General features: G+C 41.0%; 1 protein-coding gene across 8 annotated transcripts in view; it reads right to left on the reverse strand.

The window, feature by feature from the left end:
• The window catches only part of kmt2ca (lysine (K)-specific methyltransferase 2Ca), a 161217-nt gene that overhangs the window by 77367 nt on the left and 65268 nt on the right, over nucleotides 1-18582 (reverse strand). For all 8 annotated transcript variants that reach the window (XM_034305542.2, XM_034305555.2, XM_034305559.2 and 5 more), the window contains exons 8-12: nucleotides 14076-14238; nucleotides 13719-13890; nucleotides 11322-11436; nucleotides 6271-6443; nucleotides 2329-2495 (exon numbers count right to left, since the gene is read on the reverse strand). In XM_034305542.2, the coding sequence (XP_034161433.2) occupies nucleotides 2329-2495; nucleotides 6271-6443; nucleotides 11322-11436; nucleotides 13719-13890; nucleotides 14076-14238 (790 nt within the window). The remainder of the gene's footprint in view (nucleotides 1-2328; nucleotides 2496-6270; nucleotides 6444-11321; nucleotides 11437-13718; nucleotides 13891-14075; nucleotides 14239-18582) is intronic.

Raw genomic sequence — 18582 nt, forward strand, 5'->3', positions numbered from 1 at the left:
CTCAATCCCGGAGACTGGAGTGCGACTACGTGTCTGTCCTACTGAAACGCTTAACACCGCTCTCTCAGGGCTAAATATCAGCGCCGCAACACCCAGCACCTTAAACAGCTCGTTCAGAAACATCTCACAGCCCTCGGCTAATAAATCCATAAAGACAGTTCAAATCTCTTAATCCTGACTTATTAAATACAGCTGAAACTCGTCTCTCGAGGAGTCCCGGGTTTTAAATTAGAGCTGTTAAACAGAGCTGTTCAGGATTTCAGACGTCTCTGTGCTTCTCTAACCAAATAAAAACAACGATGCGGCAAAATACTGACATTTTCATCACAGATGGCTGCTGATCAGACGTGAGGACTAAAATCTAATCGCTATCGATAACTCGACAGCAGGGCTGGGTGATGTAATACGATATAATACCGATATCGTGATGTATTATGTCGTGATACACTTTTCTAAGATATCGTCATTTTGTTTTTATAACAATTAGAAACTCATTAGAACTGGTTTAGTGTTACGTTTGCACTGTATCTTTAAAATAACATTATAAAGTTAAAACATTTGTTAAATTGTTAATATCTGATAAAAGATTTTTTATTTTGTTTTTTTTTTCGTGTCCAATTTTTGTAGGATAGTAAATAAAGGTATTATTTAATTATATATCTTATTTATTTACAGTTTTTTTTAAAATGCAGTAGCACAGCTTTGATACGTATTGTGTACGGCAAAATGTTTTTAAGTATTGTGATATTATTGTCATATTGCTTATCCCTGAAATTATGGAAATGAAATTATTAGTGGTGTTTTAAATAAATAAATAAATAAATAAATAATAAACTTCTCAATCAATCTCTGTGTCTTTGTTCTTTTTTTTAATCCTCTTATTTTTTAACATGAATCTATGTAATGTTTAACATCATCCTATGCATCACTTAATATACTGGGATGAGGGGGGTTGGTAAAAAGGCAGAGGGGTGGGGTGTGTTAGGATGAAACAGGCCTTTGGTCTTGAATTGTATTATAAATGTATAAATTTAAGTCTTTAACTGTATTGTGATATTGTTTCATAACATACTGAGGTCTCATCAACGGCATAATAAGAAAGACGAGGGGCAAAAACTATTGCACACGCACTTACACGTGCATAACGTGCACTATACTCTACTGGGTTCATGCTGTGTTTCCTCTGAATCTCCAAACAGAGATCAGATCCAGGGGGTGTGTCACTCTGTGTAATCACCTGACCCGACTGTCACTGATTGGCTGCAGGAATCTACAGTCTGGGCTAGAAAGAAATCAGCCCCAGCCTCGCTTCTCACCCCTTCACACCATTCTGTGTGCTTTTCTTACCATCACTGGTGGTGCTATTGCTCTCTGTTCCACAAAAAATACAGTCTAAAATAGCCCGCTTTAAGACACGCAAAAAAAAAAATTTAAATATATATATATTTTTAAAAAATCTGATTTGGATGCCAAAAATGAAACTTTCGGATTTTCAGGATACACACACGAGTATCATAACATTCATGAAGAATATGAATAGCATATGAAAAGCGCTAATAAAAACTGTGAAATTATATTCTATTTGTTATATAGAGAAAAGAAAAATAGAAAAATAAATGATGGAACAAGGAAACAATCAATCAATGGTGTGAAGGAGTGAGAAGTGACGCTGGGGCTGATTTCTTTCTGGCTGAGACTGTAGATTCATGCAGCCATGACAGGGGTCAGGTGATTACACAGATTACCTGTTACTGCGCGCCACAAAGACAAGGAGGCAATATTATAAAAATACAAGACACGCGATCTCAGAAAAGAGTACTGCATGAATTTATCACTATATCAGTATAATACCTCATCAAATCACAGAGCCCTAACGGCAGCGACTGACGTCACAGTGACATGTCTCCCTCAGGGTTGTAGAGAAAGTAACACACACAACAGCACAGTAACGACACGACGAAGGGAAAAGCGTATTTAGACTTTGGGTTTTTTTTTTGTTTTGTTTTTTTTTTTACTTTTTCGATTTCTAACATTGATAATCTGTTCAATGTTGCTGAAGATAATGTTTATAAAATGTATTCATATTTAAGGAATCATTAGAAGACAACTTTGTGGGTTTAATTTTTTGGTTAAAATTGGTGATTAAAGTTTTAATTTCAGCCAAGAGCACTAGAAATTAATCTTCTGAAGTTGTCCATTTAACTTTCCATGCTCTCCCTGCGTGGAAAGTTAAATGCGCCGGGAATCTGAGGTTTCTGAAATCCTCAGCAGGAGCAGATCCTGAGCGAGAATCATGGCCGCCGTGTGTGTGACTGTACTGAAACTCACCCTCCGCTGCCTCGGGATCTGCGAGCACGGCGTCCTGGACCGCGTGGATGTGAGCGCGCTCGGGGGTGTCCCGGTCCACCTGCTTACACCCGCTGCACGTGTATCCGTCCTGTACCTGCACGCCGGACTCCGAGCCGTCCTGCTTCACACACTCCACATGTACACACCTGAGAGACACGGACACAGAAAACAAACACTACATCAGCTCTGACCACCGACCATGTCCCAGTGCCACCGGTGAACACGGAGGGGAATGAGACACAGGGAATGAGAGAGTAACATACACACACATACACATATACATACACACACACACACACACATACACACACATACACACACACACATACACACACATACACACACACATACACACACACACACACAGCCTGTAGCCTGGAGTGAGAGCTCTTTGGGATAAGTTTATTAAAGCGTATAGATTTGAAGGATGGCTCACAGCTGGACCTGGACCTCTCCTGCACATCTTGCTGCAGGGAAGCCTCAGGCCTCCACACACACACACACACACACACACACACACACACACTTCCCCTTCCCCTCTGTTCCATTTGTGTCTCGCTGTCTTGCTCTCTCTCATGCAAATTGTAAGCTGATTTCCACAACGAAAATGCAAATAGCTGTGATGTAAATACTCTGAAGAGGAGCAATGAGGTGACATCATCAACGGGGCGGCGATGAAACACACGCTCACACTCTCATCGCTTCACCTTTAACCACATAATCCATAATCGTTCAAGCTGTTTAAACTTCTTAATTTGCTTTCAAATATTAATTTAAATTAATTTAAAATATTAATAAAAAGAAAATCAGGAGGTAATATTACACTTTTATTTTCCCCCATTTATTTATACACATTTATTTATTCCTGTCACACCCTAATCTATTCAAGATTAAATTCCAAACAGCTTTTATTCACTCTGTGTGCTCACTACATAGGGAACAAGAGCATTAGAAAGTGCACTCAATAAAGCTACATTAGAGATTCAGCCTGTTGGAATGTACTAATGCAATGTAAATGAAGTTAGAGCAGGTTTGGACTGCAATTCAATTTAAATTCTCACCAGAAATATTTTCATGAGTGTAAAATGATATTTTTTATCGTATTGCATATCATGATACATGAAGACATTTCTGCGATTCACAATATGTGTCCCGATATAAAGGTTTACAACCAAACTGCTCACAAAACAATAGTTTTAAAAACGATGAGCTTGACTGCACTTTTATTTTATAAAAAAATTAATTAATTTTAAAAAATTACAAAAATAATAATTTGAAACTGTAAAGGAAACAAAAATTATTATATTAGAGGTCACATTTCTACAAAAATAAATTACTTAAAAACAAAAAAACGCAACAAATATTAATTCTAATATTAAAAGTTTTATGTCAACCAAAAAAAAAAAGACTTAAAACTGAAAATTAAACAAAACAATTTTAATATCATGAAAAAAATTAATTAAATAAAAAATAAATAAATAAATAAAAAGGAATTAAATTTATAGATTCAGTACAAAATGTTAATATTAAACCATCCAAATCTTTTGCAATTATTTAGAATTAATCAGAAAAAAATATATAAAGATAAATATATATCACAATACCTGCAGTTTTTTTTTGGATTTCATTTGTTGGATTTTAATAGAAAAATAAATTGATATATAATTAAAAATGTGGAATCAAAGTATATGTATATGTAAAGCCTTTTTTTGTACATCAAGCAATACATTTTATTCTATTTGCTTCTATTTTTGATCAGAAGTAGCAACTTCAGAACACGTATTTGTTTTGCCCTGGAATATGTAAACATTAGAAATAATTTAATAGTTTAATTATTAAATTGGAATTAAATTAATAGTCACTTAATTCCAGCAGCCACACAGCACACTGCTCTACATCAGGATCTGAATTCTCCACAAACACACCGATTTAAAAATCAACACATCGCTAACAGAGTAAATAATTCAGCTGTTTCTGCTCCCATCACTCAGGATGAAATCCCACCCACTCCCCCTGTGTCCACTGTACTTCAGTGAAACCCAAATACCCCTCTAGGGCAAATTCAACCACCTTTGACCCCACAGTGTCAATCATAAAGAGCGAAGAGCTGCCTGTGCCTAACTCACTCAGGCACGAGGCAGGGTGAGAGGTCGTCATGGCGATTCCCTTCCCTACCCCAGACCTAAAGCCAACCCCCCGATGATCTGATTACATCGCCCCTCCCCTGCAGCGTCCAAACCTGATTATCAATATCCAATTACTGACCAAATTACACGCACATCACGTCTAAAGAGCCTGGTGTGAGCGCACACGTGACTGTTAAACCACACCAGAGGAATACATTATATATATGTATGTGTGTGTGTGTATATACACACACACACACACATATATTATATTTATGTGTGTATGTGTGTGTGTATATATATATATACATATACATATATATATATATATATATACATATATATGTATATATACACACACACACATAAATATAAAATATAAGTATTTATTTTTCTTCATCTACTTCAATTTAGTTACTTTACTTACTTAAATTAATTACTGTACTTACTGAATTTCTTTATTATTTACTTTATATACTTAACATAATTTACTTTAGTCACTTTACTAACTTTACTTACTTAGTCACTCAATTAATTAATTAAATTATTTTTAAAGCAGTCGATCAGTCCAAACACATTTGGTGCTTGGCGTTTGTTTCTTTGGCTAAGCTAATAGCTACCAGTTTAGCATCCTCCAAAAGACATTGTTTACACTCTCTCAGTAAATACCATTTAAAGTGTTTCATTAAAAATGACATGTTTGTATTAAAATCAACTCTGCACCACATTTATTTTATAATTCCTTCTACCATACAGCTCCGCCTTCAGACTTGAGGCCACGCCCCCTACATTGGACCAACACTGAACAGGAATAAGTAGTAGTCCCAGAAAACGCAGAAATAAGTGAAGAAAAACACTTCACAGTACATTTTCACAGAGTTCCTTTTACAAACTGCTTGTCTAATGTTTCTGAAATGTTTCTACATGAGCAACCAGCGCAGGATTTTTAATCTCTCTATAATTAACATCAATAAAATTGTTGCTTTTCAATTTAACACTTTGCTGTATTCCTATTTAATCTTTTTTTTTTTTTTTTTTTTTTTTTAAACTTTCAGCAAAACGTGAAAGTTTTTGACCCGAGTTTTTCAGACACATCCCTGATGAATATAATTATCTTATGTTAACGATAAACTTGTTTATGTTAGCTAGAACAATATACACTGAGATTTTATTTCACATTAAAAAACTCAAAACATTGTCCGTTTACTGTGACAGAAAGACGTCGGGGGGACGGGACGTCGCATCAGCGCAGCTTTCAAGCGGGAAAATCGAGTCGAGACGAGAACACCAGCAAATCATTACTAATGCGAGATGGGGGAAGAGGGCGGGGCTTGTCAATTAGCCCATCTGTCACTGGGGAAAAAGAAGACTTGGTGTATTTTAGAGTGATAACTCATATCAGTGTACTCTGATGTTTAATTATGGAGCTGGTATATAAAATGCGTGAATGTCTGGAGGACTGTTAGCTGAGCCTGACACTGCAGTGGCTTCAGAGAAGGTATGAGTGTTTTTTTGCTCCGTGACATTAATTTGCGCATGTTTCTAGATAACAGCGTGTCATACAGAGACACAAACCACATCAGCAAATGTGACTGAGGCACTAAATCCCTTAACAAACTGTTTGACGTGAGTGGGTAAGGATTTACACGCGCTTAACTGACAGCTATAAGGCTTCATTACGCATGAACTTGAGGAAATCAGGAATAAAAAATTTTCTTTTAAAAAATGATTTTATAAACATGATCACATGTCTTGACCACAGCTGAAAAACCCTCCCTTTTCCCATAATCCTTACCTTTTGCAGGTGCTACATATGAGTGTGTCCTTGGGAGCGTCTGAATCTTGGCCCCGCCCACAAACGTGGCACGTGGGTGCAGGGTGCTGTTGCTGTTGGCAACAGTCACACAGACTGCTAGACGTCCACTGACCCAGGGCTCGGGCACCACACTGTGCACACGTCCGACAGTTCTGCAAACATACACACACACACTTACAGTGATTAATGACCTTTACGTGACCTTTTAAAGTGAATAAAGCTAAGAACTAACCAACAAGTGGCTAAAACACTGTGTGTCATATTTCTCTCGCTCTCTCTGTCTATACCGTGATACACAACATTCATGGCAAACACCGAAATCAACCTATATTCAATTAGGCTGTAATTACATCCCCGCAGATCCTCAAAACCATCACCATCATCACCATCATCACCATCATCACCATCACCATCATCACCGTCCAGCTCCGCAAGAGTTCACCATGCTGCAAATTTCATTACGCTTTCAAAATGGCCACTTCAAGCTCATCAAAGTGGGGCTTCAGAGAGAGAGAGCGAGAGAGAGAAAAAAGAGAGAGAGAGAGAGAGAGAGAGAGAGAGAGAGAAAGATAGAAAGAGAGAGAGAGACAGACAGACAGAGAGAGTGAGAGAAAGATAGAAAGAGAGAGACAGACAGAGAGAGAGAGAGAGAGAGAAAGAGACAGACAGACAGACAGACAGAGAGAGAGAGAGAGAGAGAAAGAGACAGACAGACAGACAGACAGAGAGAGAGAGAAAAAGAGAGAGACAGAGCACAAGAATAATAAAATAAAAAATAAATAAAATAAAATAAGACAAATAAATCGATTAAGCAAGCAAGCAATCCATACTTTACTGACAAGCTAAACAGGAGCTAAAGGCGTGGCTAACAAAGCTCACTTTCACAGTGATACATTAAAAATAAAAAGCTACAAAAATCTTCAATCTCTCACGCAATCATCATCTGTTCTTAAAGCCAGAAAGAAAAATGGCCACTGCTTTCAGAAGAAAAAAACAAGAAAGAAGAAAAAACAAACAAAATTGTTGTCAGTGTAGCACTTAAAACCTGGCCTTGACCTCAATGTGTGTTTTTTTTTTAAGGTTTGTAAGGGATGCATAGACAGAGCTGTAACGGCCGCATAGGCGGAGCTGTAATGGACACACAGGCGGACGCGTATGCAGAGCTGTAACAGACGCGTAGGCGGACGTGTAGGTGGAGCTGTAACGGACGGGTAGGCATAGCTGTAACAGACGCGTAGGTGGAGCTGTAACAGACGCGTAGACAGAGCCGTAACGGACGCATTTGAGGACGTGTAGGCGGAGCTGTAACAGACACATAGGTGGAGCTGTAAGAGATGCGTAGACGGAGCCGTAACGGACGCATTTGAGGACGCGTAGACGGAGCTGTAACAGACGCGTAGGCGGAGCTGTAACAGACGCGTAGGCGGAGCTGTAACAGACGCGTAGGTGGAGCTGTAAGAGACGCGTAGACGGAGCCGTAACGGACGCATTTGAGGACGTGTAGGCGGAGCTGTAACAGACACATAGGTGGAGCTGTAAGAGACGCGTAGACGGAGCCGTAACGGACGCATTTGAGGACGCGTAGGTGGAGCTGTAACAGACGCGTAGGTGGAGCTGTAACAGATGCGTAGGTGGAGCTGTAACAGACGCGTAGGCGGAGCTGTAACAGACGCGTAGGCGGAGCTGTAACAGACGCGTAGGCGGAGCTGTAACAGACGCATTTGAGGACGTGTAGGCGGAGCTGTAAAAAAAAAAAAAAAACACGGTCTGTTCTTTGTGAAAAAGAAAAGAGTTTGTGATGGTAATAAAAGCTGCGAGTCTCTGTGCTGTGCACACACAGATTTAAAGCTTTTCACTTTGGACAGTAAAATCTACTCAACGCCAAGAGTAAGATTCAGATGGTAAATCCCTTCACAGCTGTCGTCATGTTTGCTGTGTGTATTAGCGAAGTCTCTCATCTGATGATGTAACAATTCAGCTCCTAAATCAGAGGAAACACTAAAGAATAATAAGAATAAATAATAAAGCTAATAATAAAAAATTATTACAATATAATATAAAAAAGAGCAGAAAAGAAAACCAAAACCAAATACAATAACAGAAAATAACTTTAAAAGAGAATTTAAATTAAATAAAATTTTTGGTTTCTTCAAAAAGCAGCAGCAGAACTGAGAGAGTGACAGCCAGCGAGGGGAGGCTTAATGTCTCCTTATTTTCCTCTTCCAGACGTCACGTGTGGGTCTGCGAGCGAACCGCACATATAACTCAATTTACTCTGGCAGCTCTGGGTGTTTTCTCCTTCACTGACAGGGAGGAGATTCATTACAGCGAAAAAAAAAAAAAAGGCTGACAGCTGCTAATCACAGCCTGGAATCAACAGAACCCGAGTCCGTCCCTGCACACCTCCTCCGCTCACATCCCTCCATTTCCATTTCCTGCAGCAGGCTGAGCCAGGGCCAGGCTTTAAGACTTCCTGTTACACACTCACACACACTCACACACACTCACACACACTCACACACACTCACACACACTCACACACACTCACACACACTCACACTGAGAGGCTTTGATCTGCTCGTTAATGAGGGCGCCAACATTATTAATCAATGTCTCTTCTCAGCATGTAGGAGTGAACAGCAGCGTCTGTCCACAGAGGGTCAGAAGGTCATAACGATATTCCCAATGGAGCACACGGATAATCCAAATATTCCCAATAAATTCCCATACACATTACAATTCTGTGTCAATATGCACACCATGTCATAATTGGAATTTTTTTTTTCTTTTCTGAAAAAAGTCCCCAGTACCAAACAGTAACTAATAAAACTGTACATTAGACCTTTAACTATAAATTATGAATGTATTAATCAGGCCCGTCGTCCTAGTCATCTCAAAATCTCCGGAAAACTCCTCCTTCTTCTCAGGTAACATTATGTGATGAAAAACTAACACAGGAATTTACCCAGAATTCCAATATTCCTGAGTCCGGATTATTTCCCATGCAGAATGGTCCAATGGGAGAGCTCTGTAAATAGCACTAAAGGTGTTGAAAGCAGTGAGGGCAGACCTCTCTCTCACATACACACACACACACACACACACACACACACACACACACACACACACAGTCACAAACACAGTCTGTTTCTCTTTATTCCCGCATCTTTCTCACTCTTTGACTCTCCATCCCTCCATCCCTCCATCCCCCAGTTCCTCGCCTAGCCCTGCCAGAGGGCTGCAAAACAGCACTAAAAGCACAGACGCTATTTTCCACCTACAGCTAAAAACAGAGATGAGAGAAGACAGAAAGGAGGGAGAGGAGAGAGAACAGAGGAGAGAGGAGGGATAGGTGAGAAAGGAGAGAGGATAGAGAGGAGAGTGAGCAGAGAGAAGAGGGAACAGAGGAAAGAGGAGGGAGAAGAGTGAGGAGAGAGAGGAGAGAGGAGAGAGAAGAGGGAAGAAAGGAAAGAGGAGAGAGAAGAGGGAAGAGAGAGAGGAGAGAGAAGTGAGAGAATAAGAGCAAGAGGAGAGACAGAGGAGAGAGAAGACAGGAAAGAGAAGAGAGAAGAGATGAGAGAATAGAGAGAAGAGGAGAGAGGAGAAAGAGAAGACAGGAAAGAGGAGAGAGAAGAGAAGAGAGAGAAATGGAGAGAAGAGGAGAGAAGAGGAGGGAAAAGAGAGAGGAAAGAGAATAAGAGCAAAAGGAGAGAGAGGAGACAGGAAAGAGGAGAGAGAAGAGACGAGAGAATAGAGAGAAGAGGGGAGAGAGAGAGGGGGAGGTAAGAGACCTTGTCAGCTTGGCTGCAGGACTCAGGTCAACAGTTTCACCCAGAGAGCATGTGTGAGAGAGAGAGAGAGAGAGAGAGAGAGAGAGAGAGAGTGAGTGCTTAGCACTTTTCCACCCTCACTTTCATAACTTGTGGGAAAATGTCACAGTTCTCTCCGCTGAGCAGGGACGCTACGGCATCCCGGTTAGTCACGATGTATGATCTCACCGTTCACTTTTGTGATGAAGTGATGATTCCTTCTGATGACTCTTCCATGCAGATTCAAATACATTTCTGTCTATTACTGTATTTTTCTGCCTGATCAACCAGCGGTTCTGATCCTATGTGTGTCCGGCTTCAACTCCCCAAAAACACAATAACCTCTTCCTCCTGTGGACTCGCCCTAAATCACAATACAGCAACCTCCGTTTCTCTGCGCAGGGAGGCGACGGCACTGAAAACACCGCTCACACAATGTTCCCAACTTAATCAACACACCAAAGTACACGCCATTGCTGACCAAAACCACTCTCTGCCTGTGCTCAGGTTTGCACTAAGCACCAGGTGCTTGGGCCGAAAAAAAATCGCAGGCGTTTTTCTGTTTATGTTAAAAATGTAGTCCGTAGAAAAGCTTTCATTCACACCATCATTCTTCCTGACTAATAAGAAAGTGTGCGTTTAAATGTTTCTAGTGTCTACATCTTTAATGAACTGATGTTAATTATATACTTGTGTAATATTTGCTAACTCAAACGCAATTTAATCTGATATTAATGAACTCAAAGGAGAGTGACAGGAAGCGAGGATGCAGCATGCAAGCTGGGAGAATCAAAATATTATTATTACTCATGTGAGAAGGGGGAAGGGGGCGTGGCTTCCAGGGGGTTTTGTTGATCTGTTGGTTTTATTGGGGGTGGGGGGAGTATTTTGAGTGATAAATCGTAGCAGTGTACTCTGATGATGGAAAGCATAGCTCCTACACAACATGCATTTAAGGTTGTATACACAAGGCAGGTCTGAACTGGATGTACAAGATTCCCTGGATAATGTCCAAAAGTTGTCTGCGTTTCCACCACCAGGTTGTGTTGACTAACACCATGATACCGCAAAAATCGTGATATTTTTAAACTAGGATATTATACTGTGTACATATCAAACCCTAATGCACTGAGGCCTAAAAAGATTCTCTGTGTGTGTGTGTGTGTGTGTGTGTGTGTGTGTGCGTGTGTGTGTGTGTTTGGTGTTCATCACACTCCTTACCTTACACCTCCAGCCGTTGGTAGGGATGGAATCCATTACGGGCTCCAGGCAGAACGTGTGATATCCTTTGTCACACATGTCACACACCAGCATCTTGCTGTCCTCCCCAGGGTTCCTGAAACCAAGCGAGGAAACCAAATGACAACAAAAGTTAGTCACATAACACCACAGTGTGCTTTAAAAAATGACAAAACAACAACCAGCATCAAGCGGAGAGACTCAATCCAATAAATTATCTGTGGTAATAATGACACGCAGCAGCGTTTTGCTGTTCGTCTAATTGAATTAGCTGTTCTACCCAGGGACCGCCATCTGCAAACTCCACGTGACGGCTTCATTACGCGCCTCAGACGACGCTCTCCAGCTGATGGAGATGGCATTCTTCGCTTAAAAAGCCAAACAAACGAGTCATTAAACGCACTGCATGAGAAACAGTGCTTTGGCAGCTGCGAATCCAAACCAGGTGATGAATTTCGATCAGAGGAGCTGCAAACGTGAGATTTACGGTACACTGACAGAACTTTGAGGAGCTGTGATGGATACAGAAGAACGGCTAGAGACCGGACGTTCATCACATTCGTTCCAGGAATATATTTTTCAACCTGATGCAAATCCATTAAATGGGAACGTCATGTGATATTTACAGCTGTGGAGAGAGCGGGTAAAGCCTCCACCACCTCCTCAGAGCATTTCAGCCTGTTTTATTCACTCGTCCTCCTCAGCAAGCCGCTCGGAGAGGAAAACCTCAGAGAGTTAAGACTGAAAATAGAAACCAATCAGAAGCCGTCACGCACAGCCATGCTCTCACACGTGTGCACGTTACCCACACTCTGAAGAAAAAAAAAAGAAATCTGATGCAGAAATAATCGTAACGTGGGGATTTTTTGTGCTAATCTTTTAACAATCATCCCAAAACTTCTTAAAGCAGATCCTCTCCAGAACCAACCGAGCAGTTATTCATTTTATTAGGTGCAATTCCATCCAGGAACTAAAGGGTCACACAAATAACCTGTACAAAAATGACACAATTCCTGTGTGAGTGCTCCTAAAGAACTGCAGGAACCATAACTTAGCAAACACTGAGCTGCTGAGGTCATTTCAGGACGTCTAACACTGCAGCAACGGAAAACATGGCGGCAAAGAAGTTGCTTATAATGTTACCGTTAATGAGTGTTTTAAACCAGACACACGACACAAAGCGTAATTTCACGCTTCACGCCTTTTCTTGACGCATGTCTTGAGATCAAAACTTCTGTGCTGTTTTGTAGGAAAAAAAACCCAACGCAAATTATTACATAAACGTTTGTAAATTTCTACTTGTGCTGCATCACCTCGGCTATTAAACTTATAAAACTTAATTACATGCTTTTTTTTTTTGGAGATTGTTCTTGCATGGCATGGCAGGTTCCACTCCAACAGCTCAGAATGCTAAAAATGTCTTATTTAATACAGAATGACCTATCATACTTTTTATCCGTTTACAGCTACTGTTGTGGAACGTCCATGAGGAAGTTAGCTCCTGTTCTCACATGCGTTATGCTGTTTTCACATAAAACTCGCAATCTGGGATTTTCGACCTAAGACAAACCTACGACCTAGTAAAAACGTAAAAAAGAAAAAATATCCTCTACTTGGGACGGTCTCCTCAACCCCGAGTTCAGCAAGTGACGTTGAATCAACATGGCTGCTCACAGCATGAACCATAAACAAAGCAGCACTTCTTACCTTTCAATGAGTTACACTGTATATATATATGTACAAGCTTTAGCTCAATCAACACACAGATATATTCACTTGTTAAATCTATAACACTGACTCTACATTAAATATACATCACTCATCACAGCTAGCTGACTACACTGCTGCTAACAAAAGAACATGGAGGCATCCATGTTTTTCTCCCCATTTTGCAGCTGGAAAATGACTTACTTTAAAGTTCCCACATCTGAGTTAAGTCAAACTCAGCATTAAAGCAGCTTTAAACAGTTGTTCCCTCACTTTCTCTTCAAGTTAATAAAACACTGTATTACAAAAAAAAAATTGGCAAACTTCTTTGCGACTAACTTAAAGTTCCAGCTTTTCCTCTGACTGTTACAAAGCGCTGACACTGGAGACTCCTTCCATAAACGTTAAATAAACATCTCCTTAGAAAGCATCACCATATCAACGATTAATCACGTTTTAAATCTGTTTGTGTGTCTCGTCCACAGTACAACTCCCTGTACGAGCTGTTACTACAGAAACGATAAGAGTCGAACTACAGCAAGGGCTGCTGTTACAGAAATTAATCAGCAGTCAGAATCAAGAATTTAACAGAACAGTGGTAGATGAGCATCGAACATGCTCTTATCAGAAGGAAGAGTTTAGTAACGGTCAGCAGATCACAAACCAACTCACCTGCATGTGAGGCAGACTTTACAGTCGGGACACTGCCAGCCTGCCCTCATTAGCGGCGTGACTACAACTTCCAGACATGCACCGTGGTAGTGCTGACCACACGTAGTGCAGAAGAGCTGGTCGTGCAGATCACCGGGACTGTCACACACCAGGCACTTCACATCGTCTTTATCTGAGCGAGAAATACAAGCACTTATCTTTCCTAACATACATATTATATTTCAGAATAAAGGAATGGAATAAGAGTCATCACAGAAAATGGCGTGCATGTGTATGTATGTGTGTATGTATGTGTGTGTGTGTGTGTGTGTGTGTGTGTGTGTGTGTGAGAGAGAGAGAGACAGCAGAGTGACTCACAGCGCACGAGGGAGAGCTGGATGTGGTCAGGACAGAGCAGTGTGTACGTCCTGACGTCCTGGAAGGTGCCGGCAGCAGCAGCACAGGGGAAATGGTAGGAGCGGCTACAGCCCTCCTCACAGCACTTAATGGAGGCTCCAAGGCGCTTACAATATGCACAATACTACACACACACACACACACACACACACACACACACACACACACACACACCAGATCAAAATGATTCATTTAATGGAGCAAAGTGTGAAACACCAATTAATCCTGCACATTTTAAAACTAATGCTGGGTTTGATGTATCATGGTCAAGACATTTATCCACGAGTTCAAGTTACGTATCAGTTCACCCTCACACACACACACACACACACACACACACACACACACACACACACGTTAAATCTAAAATCCACAAAAGTCCAAAATTCCCAAAATGCTACCCAAGTTGAGTCAAAAATTTCCCAAATTGCTACTCAAGTGAAGTCAGTGTCAATCCCCAAATAGGGTCATGTTGTGGGAGGTGCTGTTTGAATGGGGGCGGAGTTGGTTTAAATGTGGGCGGGTTTTAAATACTGATTAAAAACCATTATGGGACTCAGCAAACCTGAATGAACAGCGGTACACTGTAAACATTATTTAAAGGTGATATAACAATGATTTCCAGAGCTTATTACCATGTAATAATATTCTCTCATGATATTTAAAGACAATTTTTTAATTCTCATGCTACAGAAAAAAAAAAACAGATTGTGTTTTGTAAACATTATAATTCTTGCTTCAGTAGACCTCTTCACACACACGCCCAACGACCAGCTAGCAGACGTGGAAGGGCTACCACTAATACATCTACATCATCATCATCATCATCATCATCAGTAAACAGTAAACAGTCACTTATCTTACTTGTGCTGTACCGAGCGTGACTTTTACAGCATTCTACACGGTTTATTTGTTCTCGCTTCCATTTTTATCCCACCTCTAAAGCCAGTAAGCCAAATCATTTCAGATTCTGCTTCAGAGTAAACACACTCTAGCTTTTAATACCTTTTAACACCAAACATCAAGTAATTATCGCCCACGCGGCGAGTCCTCTGGGGCCAACGGCGGCTCTTTGCCACGCTCCCTAGCCTCAAAACGTCAGCACGAAGCCTGAAAGCTTTTATTTACTAGACTCTGCAGCAGAGCTGCCTACGATGCAGGAGCGTTCTGCTGTGTGCGAGATCGAATTTCTGATGACTGACTGCAAACCATTAGTGGTGATTGACACACAAATTAGCCAATGTGCTTATAAATTCTGTAGGTAAGAAAAAAATATTTATCGCCCAAGACAGTCGGAAAGGCTGAGGCTGCGAGTCCTGATCACTCTAGCAGGCAGAGGAGAGGGGAAGAAGGAAAAGTTATTCCCTCGTTCCCATCTGTGTGCTTGTACGATCAATAAATCAAACTCTCCAGAAGCACGGAGAAGGCGGTCCTGGCTCCAAGCGCAGAGCTAGCCATCTCTCTAAATTAAGACGTTTGCCCTAAACTTGGCCCCGTCCACCCTCCAGGGAAGAGCGGTACAAATGAGGAAAATCCCACGGGGGTGATTCCATGTCCGGTTTTCCAGACTCACTCGGCCAGTGATGAAAACCAGAGTGTAAGTCTGGAGGATTGTGCTGGGGAGATTTAACCCTGAGTTCATACTGTCAAGCTGCAAAGAAACACACTCATTTATTTCCTATTAAACTTTACCACACAAGTGACGGTTATTGAGATCTTTTTTTTTCCCCCCCTCGAGATTATTTGTAGAATTATTAAATCCATATCTCCAGGAAATTCCTCGGATCAATCCGATGGCGCAGGCTGTCCGATGTCCAGGCAAACCTTTAATCTGTTCGGTTCCTATTGAAGAGTGACTGTGTGCAAACTTGTAGCCGAGCTCTCATTGTTTTCTGAGTTTTACTACAAGCAGGGTTAGGCGACTTAACAAAAAAATTCATGATAACTGAAGACATTTCTACGATACACGATATGTATCAAGAGATAAAGGTTTGCTAACAGTGTCAGTGACAGTAGTGTTGCATTATAAATAGATAGATAGATAGACAGATAGATAGATAGAGATAGATAGATAGATAGATGGATAGATAGATAGATAACCAGGAATTCTATAATGCGGATTAACGTTTACAAAATGAAAGCACTGAAAAGTTTTTTTAATTGCTGCAAAAAATTAATGCAAGGTTAATGTAAAAAATTGTAATAGCTACTTTTTAATCTTTTTAAATTTAAATAACATGAAAAGTTTTTTTTTTTTTTAATATTATAATATCTCAGAAAAGTGTACTATGACAGTACAGTATCGTTGTTATATCGTCAGCTCTAATCACAACTCATCTGAAACAGCAGGAACATGATGATGTATATGAATCGTGCAGTGCACCAGATATATTTTAACTTCTTATCTAAATTTAAAAATAGCCAAACAGGCCACGCCCACAAGTGACAGTCTTAGCGGTTGCTACATGGCGAGAGAAGACGAACTGAGAGCGACATCGGTGACACGTTGCTTGCTAGTGTGAACAGCTGATGAAGGTGGCGGTGATGAACGCCAGAATCCGACGCTCTCTCAGTGACTGCTATCGCAGCATGTGGCACTGTAGAGTGATGACCCATCCACCTCCACCCCCACCTCCACCTCCACCTCCACTTCCACTCCACTCCACTCCACTCCACTCCCGGAGACGACCAGCCAAATGCGTACATCAGTACGGCTGAATGGAACAGGCAGAACCCGAGAACACATAAATACTGAATATGCTTTTAGCTCGGCTGAGATAGAAAAAAAGAAAAGAAATAATGAAATAATGATGTGGTGGATTCAGTCTGGTCAAGGCTGCGGCCCACGCCGCACAGCTCCCTCCTCAATACCTGCTAACCAGCAACAAGTTAGCAAACGGCCAAGAGTTTAACATCAAACCACATCAGCTACGCCCACGGTAACTATGGCAACTGGTGCCGAGTTTGTGTCTCAACAGTGCTCCGTAGAAGGCTAGTTACAGGATTGGGACACAGCCCCTGTCTGTGATCAGCCTGATGCTGAGGGTATTACTCATCATTCCCCAGGAGTGTGAGAACAGAGCTGAGAGAGAAGAAAAGACAGAGAGACAGAGAAGGAGATAATGAGACATACTGAGAGAATGAGAGAAAGAAATCACAGAGGACAAGATGGATAGATGGAAGTCAGAGGGGACCTGACTGAACAAGAAAGAACGAGACAAGCGTGAGAGAACGAGACAGAGTGAGAGCAGGAGACAGAGTGAGAGAACGAGACAGAGTGAGAGCAGGAGACAGAGTGAGAGAACAAGACAGCATGAGAACCAGAATGACAGAGTGACAGAACACGGGAGAAAAAGTGAGAGAAGGAGACAGAGAAAGAGAGAGGATGAGACAGAATGAGAGAACAAAACTGAATGAGAACAAGACACGAGATACAGAGAGAGAGAACAAGAAACAGAGAACAAGAGAACAAGAGAGAGAGAGAACAAGACACAGAGAGAAAATGAGAGAGAGAAAGAAAATGATAAACAGAAAGAGCAAGACAGAGAGAATACTGAGAGAAAATGAGACACAGAGAGAAAACAAGACACAGAGAGAACTGAGATACATCAAGACAGAAAATGAGAGAGAGAGAGATCTCAAGTCACAGAGAGAGAAAATGAGATACAGATGGACAGAACAAGACACTGACAGAATTGACAGAGAGAAAGTGAATGAGACAGAGGATGAAAGAGAAAGATGGAGACAGGGATAGGATGAATGAAAGAGATAGAATGAGACCGACAGTCAGTCAGACAGAGAGACTTAGTTAAAAAGAAAAAAAAGAAGAAGAGGAGGAACAGGACGAGGGAAGTAAAGAACATTACGGAGAGGTGATGAGACAGAGAGAGACTGAGCTGTACCAAGCTGAGTGAATGAGAGAAAACGAGACTGAAAGACAGATAGATAGAATGAGACAGAGAGACCGAATGAAAAGAAATGATGGAGAGAAACCAAGACTGAGAGCAGGACAAAGCAGGACAAAGCACAAAGTCAAAGCACCATACAATAAACAACAGAACACAAAGAGAGAGAGAGAGAGAGAGAGAGAGAGAGAGAAAAAGAGTCCAAGAACGAGAGACGCAATGAGACACTTTAGTGCTGACATCACAAAACTGCTAAGAGTAACTGCAACACACATACTGTCTCTCTCTCTCACACACACACACACACAGTTACACACTGTTTTACACACACACTGTTACAAAAACAGTTATACACACCCACACAGTTACCACACACAGTTGCACACACTCACACACAGTTACACACACACACACACAGTTATACACACACACACAGAGTTATACACACACACACAGAGTTATACACACACACACACACACCCACAGTTACAGACACACTTACAAAAACAGTGTAAACACCTATACACAGTTACACACACACCCAAAGTTAAACACTCTCACAC

This window comes from Pangasianodon hypophthalmus, chromosome 1, assembly GCF_027358585.1.
Source record: "Pangasianodon hypophthalmus isolate fPanHyp1 chromosome 1, fPanHyp1.pri, whole genome shotgun sequence".
Lineage (NCBI taxonomy): Eukaryota > Metazoa > Chordata > Actinopteri > Siluriformes > Pangasiidae > Pangasianodon > Pangasianodon hypophthalmus.